Source organism: Macrobrachium rosenbergii, chromosome 41, assembly GCF_040412425.1.
Source record: "Macrobrachium rosenbergii isolate ZJJX-2024 chromosome 41, ASM4041242v1, whole genome shotgun sequence".
In the NCBI taxonomy this organism is placed as follows: domain Eukaryota; kingdom Metazoa; phylum Arthropoda; class Malacostraca; order Decapoda; family Palaemonidae; genus Macrobrachium; species Macrobrachium rosenbergii.
In genome coordinates, this window is record NC_089781.1 from 34,808,108 (window position 1) to 34,819,707 (window position 11,600).

The 11,600-nt window shown below is 39.1% G+C and overlaps 1 protein-coding gene and 1 long non-coding RNA gene across 2 annotated transcripts in view; both read left to right on the plus strand.

The window, feature by feature from the left end:
* LOC136826792 (uncharacterized) overlaps nt 1-10,386 on the plus strand; it is a 96,652-nt gene extending 86,266 nt beyond the window's left edge. Inside the window, exons 2-3 of the long non-coding RNA XR_010849712.1 lie at nt 8,884-9,070; nt 10,147-10,386. This is a non-coding gene — a long non-coding RNA (uncharacterized lncRNA). The remainder of the gene's footprint in view (nt 1-8,883; nt 9,071-10,146) is intronic.
* Nucleotides 10,387-11,584: 1,198 nt separating this feature from the next.
* Nucleotides 11,585-11,600, plus strand: part of LOC136826793 (glutamate receptor ionotropic, kainate glr-3-like) — a 148,447-nt gene continuing 148,431 nt past the window's right edge. Inside the window, exon 1 of the mRNA XM_067084225.1 lies at nt 11,585-11,600. This exon is cut by the window's right edge and continues 75 nt beyond it. Coding sequence (XP_066940326.1) covers nt 11,595-11,600 — 6 coding nt within the window. The 5' untranslated portion in view covers nt 11,585-11,594.

The following is an 11,600-nucleotide window of genomic DNA, read 5'->3' on the forward strand; positions in this document are numbered from 1 at the left end:
ACCTCATCAATCAAAGATTTGCAATCTTGCAGTAACAAGCCATCTTCACAGAGGCTATGACGTCATCCTGGGACAGGACTTTCAGTCCCCACAGAAATCACGACAATCCAGGGGTCCACATTCCCAACTCATTCCTCAGGCACGAGAAATCCTCCACCTCCCATTCCCCAGTCAAGACTGGCGCCCCCTGGGTACCCTAAGGACGTGAAGTCCCTACCAGTACCACCTGAGGACAAAGTACAGTGGTCCCCTCGATCGATTCCCGATCAAATTCCAGTGCCCGGACCTCCTCAGTGCCAGTGCCAGGGCCCCAATCAGATCTCCCTCCCGGAGATGACAAATCCCTGCCAGTGTCACTTGCATGCACTGAGCAGTGCCAAGCTCCATCCGTCCTGACCGACGAGCGCAAGAAACCTCTGATAGTGCCTGACCCTGCCTTAGTGCCAGCGCCAGAGCACAACCCTGATCTCCATTCAAGGGATCCAACTCAGGACCCCCTCTCTTTTCCTGGCCTGGCACCGCTACCAGCGGAAATTCACCTAAAGGTGCGGCCTCGCAACCCATGCCTGAGCTGGTCATTGATACCTGCGAGTCGTACACGCCCCCGCCGACCATTACCGCTCTCTCGCCACCCACTGCAGATACCCTAGCGAGTCAGGATTCTGCCAAATCTTACTTGGCCGATAAACTCCAAGAGCTGCAACTGATCATGGTAGAACTAGCGAAGAAAACTCCTGCGTCAGCTGTTGCAGCAGCTGGCCCAGGTGGCACTCCATGCCGCCCTCCAGCCTCGGGCCCTCCGATTCTCCAGCCACGGACAACTGTCCAAGTAGGAGAGGTTCCCGGAGGAATTACCATGGGCATGGGAATTTCCAGGTAGTCTACAAAGAGCTCTAGAGCTCTCCTGGCACCTGTGCCACCATTTCATCTTTTGAAGGTCTTGGCACCTCTAACCCAGAAGAGGATGTTAAGACCCTCCACTATCTTCTTCCGTTCCTCTGGAACTTCTATCCCTTATCATTCTCTATTAATCTTTTCTTAAATTATCACCACAAGAGGCAATTAAATACAGGATACCATTCCCCTCAAAATGCATAAATCATTGAGAATAACAGAGTGGGAAGTGGCACGCCCTTGCACCCTACCTTGGCACAGGGCATGTGTGTCAGCTCTTCCTGAAGGAGTCGCGCCCTTCAGGTTCCCTTTTCCAGCCCTGGGGCTGAGAGATAGTCCGGGCCGTAATTTATAGGCGAAGGATGATAAATTCCCGCATAACACAATAAATGCCTCACTCTATTACCCTTGGCTCTTCTACCAACATCATTTACTCTTTTAGTTATTTATTTATTTTTCTGTTTTAATGAATCACGAGTCATAAACTCCTGCCCTTGTGATTTTAAATGCCACCTTCGTAAAATCCGAGAGACGTGTCTCGCCCTTTAGTATGCAGTCACGCTTTCATTCATAACATCCTGTTCATTTTCCTTTTGTTATTTTTTTTCTTCCTTCTAAGAACTTTATTTTGTCCCAGACCCCTCGTCTTTTGTCTGCTTATCCCGTCATAACATTGAGCGAGTATCTATTTATAGCCTGTACCCGAGTCATGGGCAGTGGATGCATAAAATTAGCGTGGTTTAAAATTAGCGAATTCGCGAATCCTCTCGCTCGCCCACAACTGTCAAAATCCCTAGTGTAAGCTGTTAGCCATCAACTGTCAAGTTGGCGATGCGTTGAACTATTAGCTAAGCAATTACCAATGTGAATTATGTATCGTCATTGCAATATCACGTAAGGGGGATGTCATTTACAAAAATAAACGCTGTGTTATCATTTACACTGCCTCTTCAAGGTATACTAACCGCATGCCTTGTTTATTTAGAATTAAGGAACTTATATGTAAATTAGTTCTTAAATTTTGTCACCTGCCTCAAAACTATCTTGTCCTCGTAATCTTAAAGTAATGTATACCGTAAAGTTGAAGAAATTAATGTGCCATGTTAAAGTAGTTTAATATTTATGTGTTGGAAGTATATAAAGTGAAGCTTCTTTCCATTTTTGTGTGGGGATAAAGTAAAGTAAAAGCTTTTTCATTTCTTGTTGGGAGAAGAGTAAAGTAAAGCAGCGGTGCCGACTTCTTGAATATCAACATACAAGCCTGAATGAAGGCTCGTATGTTATCTTCCGTGGGGAGCTATTATAATTTACAAGAAGTCGCTGCACAGCGCGCCTCCCCTGCCCCCCCCCTTCACCTAATTTGCCCTTTGTATATTGAGAACAGAGTCATCGCCTCATGGCCAGTCGTAGTTGACCTAAATATCAGAGCAAAGTTATCAATATTTCGATCTGTCCTTCTTTTTACCTGGAACAGATATTGAGATGACACGGGGTAAAACAGCAAAGATATGAAACTGAATGCCGTTCCCTCAAGAAGCTTAGCCCAACTAAGCTGCTTAAAACAACCTTTCTAAAGGCAAATTAAGCCGCTGAATTGTCTGTCCGCAGGATACCTGGGAAGAGGCAACCGATCGCTGACCACCTGGCAAATGACACATCATTTGCACATGGCCCCAGTTATCGGCAGAAGTTTGCACACGGGCACGACATGGCCACAGCCTTAAAAGGGAAAGACAGGAGATCTGTAGGCAGTTAGTCTTGTGAGCAGTAGCTGTGCAGTCGAGGGTGGCTGTTAGCCATATACAGTCATTTGCTGAGAGAACATTCTTTCCCCTGTCCGACTCCAGACGAGTCATCCTGTGGATCATCCTCGTCATCCTTTGGTAGAGACCCGCTTCCCCTAAGGTAAAGTGTGCAAGTAAAGATTTTTCAGTCACGACAGTTTGCCCTTTAGAACATTATCGGAGTGCCAGTATTTCACCTCTGTCCTTCTGCCAGTTTATCCAATGCCATTTCCAATGTCCTGTGTCCAAGTGTAAAGTGGTCATTTATTCCTCGAGTCCTTGGCACCCTCCGTGCAGACTTGAGTCATATTCTGTGTTATATTGTTCCTTTACTGGCGTGTAATGTGTAAATCTCTCTTGCAGAGGGACCTACTTGCAGTGGACTCATCTTGGACTGTGCCTTGCCCTTAGTCAAGACTCCAGTAGAAGGATCTTCAGGCGTTGCAAGCTCTTTAACAATTTACTTACCCATTTCCCTTCTAATGCTTTCTTTTGTAAATATAATTTTTCAATTTATCCCACGTGTTTACGTAACATTTCCTTACGAAGTAGAGCCTTCAGCTCCGAAAATCACCCCTTGTTTTTTGTTTTTTTACGATTTCCCTTTATGCAAGTCAGAACTCCAAGGCCAATTAAATAAAGTTTCCATTGCTGGCCTGTAAAAGTACCATAAACCCTAGGAAATTCGTAAAAATATAAATAAAGGCAATGCCACGACAGAGTGGTGCTAGGCCTTTCGACTTATTGCCCTTTATGTAGCAGAATGATAGAAATAAGTTTACAAAGAAAGTTCTTATAAATGACAGATGGGGATTATAAAAGAGAATATGTACCTGGAATATAACACAGTTGAATCATTGGTAGACCTATCAAAACAGAGGTGTATATTTAAGAGGTTTTACAAAAGATTAGGCCCAGCTGCCCAAAAGCAGTGACAAGTCAATTAAAAGATTATACAGGGAAAGATACTGACCACCAAACAATGACCATCGGAAAATAATCTGATTACATATGTTATAAAAGTACAACTCAGTTCTCCTTATGGTAAACAAAAAAGTTCTTGCAAAGTGAACATTTTCACACAAGAAATATATTAAACATACGAATATGTAGAAAATACCAGGTGTTTCGAAATTAGAGGCCCCCTTCCACAGAACAAATGGAAAGTTATGAAGTTTTCTGCTATAGCCTATCTCCAAGTACATTATTTTAAGTTTCTATTAAGCTATTTTTCATTTTATATTTCTTGTATTTTCAGACTGAGTGACGGAGTTACATACAGCCATGGCTAACGACTCGAAGGAAATCAGATGGATTGACCGAATCCGGGCTATAACCTTCAGAGAGGCCAGGGATGCTGGTGCATCCTTCATTTCACGTTCCTGGATAGCTAAATACATTAAAAGAGATGTATCCTTTGTTAAAAGAAACTGGAACAAAAATCCATATGACTGTCATCACAAAAAGAGTGAGAATCTTGGAAGGCCTGAAATCCTTTCTCAGGAGTCAAAAGCCATAATAGCTGAGGCAGTGGGTAGACCAAGAAAGTCTTTATGTAAATTGGTGCTTGAACTAGAAACAAAAAGGGGAAAGAAGAGAAGTTATAGTGCTGTATATCGTGAGTTGAAAAAAATCTGGTATCAAGCCATTTCATGTTATCAGCAAGCCCAACATCACCCAGCAACAGAGAGAAGACTGTGCATGGTTTTGTGGTTCATTTCTTAAAGATTGGGATGAAGCTGACTTTCTCCATGTTGCCGCATCAGATGAATTCTTCATTTACACAGTCAGGAAGCCAAATCATAAAAAATGACATCATTTGGGCTGCAAAGTTTGATAATATTAGCGATGACGTGCGCTATCGCCAAGTTGTGAAATTTCCTGAATGTTTGGGAATTTTTCTCTGTTTCACAGTCAAACGGTTAATGTGGATCATCAAAGAACAAGGACAGTCATGGAATGGCGAATACTTCAGAGTAACTGTGCTTACTGGTGGAGTATTTCCTTTCCTCAAAGATCCTGAAAATGTGGTATCTGTTGAAGAAGTCACATTTTTGCATGATAAGGCACTATATTACAAGGCTCTTCAGACACAGGAGCTGCTTTGAAACAGTGGTATTGATTTCTTCTCGTCAAGTGAATTTCCAGGTAGCTCCCCTGACCTTAATGTGTGTGAAAACATTGGTAGTATCTTAAAGGATTGTGTTGAAGTATGTGTAGTGAACTATGGTGGCATACCAAGCCTCGACAACCTGCGAAGAGAGGTGACTGAAGTGCTCAGGGAAATGGAGTTTAAGTCTCAGCTTTTTTGCGATTAGCTAAAATCATACCCCTCAAGAATGCAGGCTGTGGTACAGGCAGATGGAGGCCAGACAAAATATTAAATACAGGCATTTATTTAAGTTTCAAATAAATGCCTGTTCTGAATTACTTTTGTTTTGTCCATATCAATTTTAGTTTATGCTGGAGAGGGGGGCCTCTAATTTCGAATTGCCCTATAAATATAAGGTGACTAATTAGTAATTAAGTCAGTGATTTTATCTTTAAGGTCATTCTTGAATATTTTACTAATACAGGGGCCCAAATAATACATGACACACACACACACACACACACACACATCATATATATATATATATATATATATATATATATATATATATATATATATATATATATATATATGTGTGTGTGTGTGTGTGTGTGTGTGTGTGTGTGTGTGTGTGTGTGTGTGTGTGTGTGTGTGAATGTGTTTTATATTCCAAACGAAAATTGTGGTAACCCACCGCTTGCTTTGCACAAGGTGCAAAAATTAGCTTTAATGAACGCAGAATTTTAAAGGTGCTCCGCTCAGCTCATGTTGCTTGGTTCATGGCTCTTTCAGTGAAATGATAATTCTTAATGTGTGGTTGGTAAAGTAGCTGATTCAGGTGTTGAATAATTGCCTCAATTAGTTTTTAATGATATCCACCTACACATATCCAAAATCCTTTAAAAAAAAAAGTATTGCAGGCAACCATAAATATTTTTAATAAAATCCCATGACTAAAATATCTATAATGGCCAGTGTTCAGCCTTTTCCCAACTTTATTTGAATTTAACATTGGAATTAAAGTGCCATGACGACTAAAAATACTCTGAAACCTCCCCTGACGTTATAACAGGTAGTACCAGGGATATTATACACTATATGGAATTGTCAGATGTCTCCTTAGCTAATGGTCGGCAAGATTTCTGTTTGTAGACCAGTGGTTCTCAACCAGCGGGATTCCCCCTAGGGTGGAATTTCAGAGTTTCGGGGCGGGGGGGATTGTCACCACATATCGGCAGGCTCAGACTGGTTCTGGGACAACACAAAGTGACAAAACACAGTGTGCATCGGTCCACGCTACTGAGAGGTCACGCTTGGCTTTCTCTCCGCTAGTTTGTGCGTTTGTGTTAGTATTTTGTTGCATATTATTTGGAATGCAGACAATTTTGGAAAAGAGAAGGGAGGTGATGACATTCTGACATGGTGAAATGGTGCATGGGCCAAAAAAGATTGAAAACCACTGTTTTAAATCTAGACAATACATGTAAATAATCGGCATTAATTTGCAACCATTAATGCAACCAATTCTTTGTTTGTTAAAGCCACCCTTGAAAATGGTCTAGAATAGGAAGCCTAATTATCGATCTTTTTCGCAGTCACTTCTATGTTTTCTAGGTGAAAGATATTATAGAGCGTTGAGGGACTTCGGTTATTGGTCTTTGGGAAGGTTATAGAAGTAGGAGAGAGAGAGGAGGATGAATATTTTGAGTGATTTTGAGAAGCCAATATTTTTTATAATAACTTTTATGCTTCTTTGTAAGACTTTGCGGGGACATTATTTGTGGGGCCTCTTTTTCTTATAAGTTTTTCTTGGTTCAATAAATCTTAAGACTTACTGATGTAATTCTTTCTGTTGGATTTTGTGTTTAGAGAACTTCAGTCATTAGCGCTAAAAAGTTTTAGCGGTTTGTAAACAGAGTATTTGATAATAAAACACTCAATAATAACTGAATGGTTTCACATTCTATAAAGATAAGAAACCCAAATAGAAAGGAAAAATTAAATGAATTTTATTTATCAGAGCAAACAAACTCGAAAGTAAGTTAAGCAAACGACGAAACGTGAAACATTTAAAATACATGAAGTAAACTGAAGACGATGAAATCGGAATTCAAAGATAGCTTGCAAAAGAACACAGACTAAAAAACACAAAAAACCTGAATGTTTCCATGAAGTCCTGTCCTGGGAAAAGCTGAAAACCATTTTTTTTAAATGCTAAATACTCGAAGGTTAAGAGAGTTAAATTTATGATAGCCTGGACATTACTCAGTAGTAAACAAGTAAAAAATGCGCCAAAGTTTCTTCGGCGCGATTGGTTTTTCTGTATACCGTATAATCAAGGCCACCGAAAATAGATCAATCTTTCGGTGGTCTCGGTATAATGCTGTATGAGCCGCGGCCCATGAAAGTTTAACCGCGGCTCAGCGGTGTCCTGATTTATATCGTTGCCAGACGCACGATTAGGACTAGCTTTAACCTTAAATAAAATAAAAACTCTGATGGCTGAGGGCTGCAATTTGTTATGTTTGATGATCGGGGGGTGGATGATCAACATACCAACTTACAGCCCTGTAGCCTCCGTAGTTTTTAAGATCTGAGGGCGGACAGAAAAAGTACTGACAGAAAAAAGTGCGGACAGACAGACAAAACCGGCACAAAAGTTTTCTTTTCAGAAAACTAAAAAGTATAAACCCATTAGGGTTGTGTAAAAGCTAAATAAAACACCGAAGTCATTTCTTATAGGCTAGAAATGTAGGAAGTTCAAAGCAAACTCCCACCCGCGGATACATTTAGCCTGATAATCTGTAAGTGCAGCAGCACAACAAATCGATGAATTAAAAACGACAATGACAATGAGTTCTTATCCCACCTCAAGTAAACAGACCAGGCTCAGCGTTTGCGAGCCGTCAGTCTTCTGAGTTGTTCTGGCTAGTTGCGCGGCCCCGCAATTGAAGGTAAAAGAAATCTCTCTCTCTCTCTCTCTCTCTCTCTCTCTCTCTCTCTCTCTCTCTCTCTCTCTCTTATACTATCACTTCTGTAACTGTCCAAAAATTGATTAAGCCTCCTTACTTTTGTCTTCTTTGCGTAAACAATTCCGAATAACTGTTTGAAATTGTACTTCTAGAAGGCCAAGTACCGGCCCTAGGGACGGTACGTCCCGTCAGGAAGCTCAAGTCTAGGTATACCTTCATTCTGCATACTTACAAATGGGTCAGGGGTAAAAGTCTATTACCCGTAGATAATCGGTATCTTTCCTAGATAGTGACCCCCAGCAAAGTTCGGGGTCGTTATCTAGGACAAATATTTCTTTGGGGTCATTATCTTTATGATATTTAGTCTTTTGTTTATGTTTTTACGGTCATCGCCAACGGATTTGTACTAAAGACGCCGCAAAGGTGGATGTATACCGGGTAAAAACCCTTTGGGGTCGCTCTCTAGGAAAGATCCAAAGACTGTAAATATCATAAAGAAATATTAGTCGTAGATAACAATCCCCTGACTTTGTTGGGGGTCTCTGTCCAGGAAAGATCCGATAATCGTATATAACACACAAAAGAACTATATAAATACACATTACGATTCATTACGTAGAGATGACTCATGCCAGGAAATGATACTGGGCCCTCTCGTGTGAAGTGTTGACCTTTATAGGTAAGTAGTTCTGTAAGTACGTAATATTCGGAACCATCACCGGTTTGACTAGAAGAACCGAATTCAATGTAATAAAAGCCTGGGTTTTACTCTACTGGATCGTGAAGAAGAAGCAGGATATGGCTGAATTTGGGAGAATGAAAAACGTTTTAACTATGACAGGTTTCTGATGGTTGGTAAGGAGTCATCATCTTATTTAATCCATTCGAAGTGGCCTGTGGATTTTATTTACTTATTTATTTATTTTTTCTGATCGTCGATAAGATTTTGCTAATGCATTTCATTTAGGTTTCTGATCCAGAATGCGCATTGCAATTCTTGATCATGCTTAGTCGTGAGACAAAGTTTTAGTTTTATTTTTATTCGTTTTAATCTTATTGTTTTATGTTTGAGATGTGTAATAAAAAAGAATTACTTAAAAATAAATACAATACTATAATCTGTCAACACTTTTCATTGCAGAAACAAACAGCTGTTGCTATGTCAAGGAATAAAGCTATTTCCGGCCATGAATATTTCGTTATTTTTCTGTTCTTTTGCACCTCGACTGCGACAAATATTCGGTTCGAGCGAGAACGTATTGGCAGTCTTCTGATTTATGACTTCGTGAACTTCCATGACATACACCTCGTCAGTATGATCAGCCAAGGTAAGCTAGTGTTTGGTTTTACTCTCAAGGAAAAAAATAAATAAATAAAAATTTGCCCAGGGCTCATACAATCAATAGTATTTTACGACTCCACTGGCTGCACACATATAAGTTATTTAGTAGATAAACAAGTTGCAACCCAAAAGTAATATCTTAATGACAAGAAGGTAAATGTTTTGCAAATATAGCCACTTGCCGTCATCAAAGTTCATTCTGCTTGCTCGTCTCCAGTTTATATAGTTGTTTGTTGTTTTACATAGATCTCTCTTCTTACCGTTCAGAAAAGCAGAGAGAACATTTTTTGAATAACATATTCATTATCCTTTTTTCGTGTTTTTATCAAACCTGAGAATAATGATAGTAATGATGTTCAAGTGAACACCAGAACTCAACAGCAATTTTGTTAGATCAAGCTCTTGTTATAGATGATTTTATTACGTCCATTTGTTAAAAGAATTAGTTCCATTCTTTTACTGCGTTAAACGACGTTTACAATGGTCCAAGAAGATAAATACGAAAAAAGGAGAACCGTTGCAGTGCTCAGTAGAGAGCAAACGAACGTTTTTGTAGAGGACAATAATGACCCCACAAGAGAAGAAAGAAAGAAAAATGAATCCATTGCAGAGATCAATAATATTACAAGAGAAGCTGGGGAGAAAACGAAAGTTGTTGCAGAATACTATAATGATCCTACAAGGGAAGCTAGAAATGGAAGAAATGTTGCAAAGTGCAACAATAATCAGATGCTGGGGAAAATGGAAATTCGTTGCAGGTCAATAATGATCCCACGAGGAGAGCTGGAAAGGATGATTTATATATACATAAATGTATAAATGTTTAAAAAATACTCGTAGTCGCATGAGTCTTGAAATGGAGAAACAAATCCACAGTTAAGTATATCTTTGAATATACGTACGTAAGCATTACTGGGGATTTGTTTCTTCGTATAAATGTTTATTAAATCCGAGTTTACGAAAAGACTATCTGTATGCCCGCGGTGGTTTTGCAGTAATAAATTTGGATCTTTGCAATGTTGAATATAAAATGATATATTATACGGGAGTTTCTTTCTGCAGGAGTGCATGATCAAGCCAACGACTGGTGGCGTAAAGGGACATTTCGCCTACTCAGTGCACAAAAAAGGAATGGGTTTATCTGTAGTAGAAACACAACCACATCAAACAAACAATGAACAGCAGTGCGAGGAAGGTTTCCCATTTTCGTAATCTTGCAAACATTATACATTTTCCTCAGCATTCTCATCACTTGGTTATTCAACAGATTGTCACTGAAGAGGACTTGGATATTTTAGAGAGGTGAGTAGAAATATGTATTGTTTATACAAATTTCGTGCCTATTTTATGTATAACAACTGATACCTTACTTGCGCATTTTGTTCCAATCTTCTACTTCAAATACATATCATTCATCCCTTTGTGAGACTACTGATTTCAGCAACACAATCTGAAACCTGATTACTGTTCTGAAACATCAGCATTTTTGTTACATCAAGTGCTCTGAAACTTGATTCTAGACATTCTCCAGTGGAATAATAAATCAGGAGACCACTTGTAATTTTGGGCTTAATACTGCTCGCAGCATGAAAAAAATAGAAGAATATATCATTGCTGTTGCGGTTTTAACTAATCATTCATTATATCAAATGCTCCATCTTTTTACCAGACTTTTTTATGGGGCAAACTGATGATTTGTCTGTGTGAATACAGTGATTAGAATCCAATGTTTAGGGAGCATTAAAATGAATTCACTTTCGCATATCCAGTTCACAGATACTCCAGGTCTATTTCAACAGTATCACTTATGTATTAAGCAACGCTGGTAATTGTTTTCTCTCAGTTAGTTTTTTTTCTATTCACAGACTTAAAATAAACGCCATAAAAAACTCAAAATTACGATGTTGCTGAAATTTGTTTTTTCTATATACTTGGGACAGCAAATTAGGATCTGTCAATGCTATTGAGAACCAACGTAAATCTTTCTAAACTTTGGTGGAGATATTAATTTACCTTGGTCATTTTTTTATGCTTGACATCAGGATAAACACAAGTTTTGTTTAGTACAATAATGAAAAAAGGAGTTGTTTGGGAGCTGTTTTACACCCAAGTCCCGTACACTGTTGGAAGCACATTTAGAAGCACAACACCACCACAGAAGCACTGAAGATCTGCAAGTTGTCGTTTCAAGATTACCCGAACTAAGAGGCCATGAAATTCTTGTTTTCATTCATTAACTAAACTAATTGTAACATTAAAACCCTAACATAAAGAAAAAATTAAAATTAACTATTTGTAATCAAACTAGTTCATGAAACCTAACTAAAAATTAACTATTTATGTTCTGCTTTAACTAGTTCATGTAAAACCCTCTTTCTAAAAATCTGAAATTAAAAGCAAATTAACTATTTGTTCTGCTCAACTAGTTCAAATGTAAAACCAGCTTTCTAAAAAATCTGAAATTAACCAAATTAACTGGGTTCTGCTCAACTAGTTGTACCAAGAGACTGATGAAA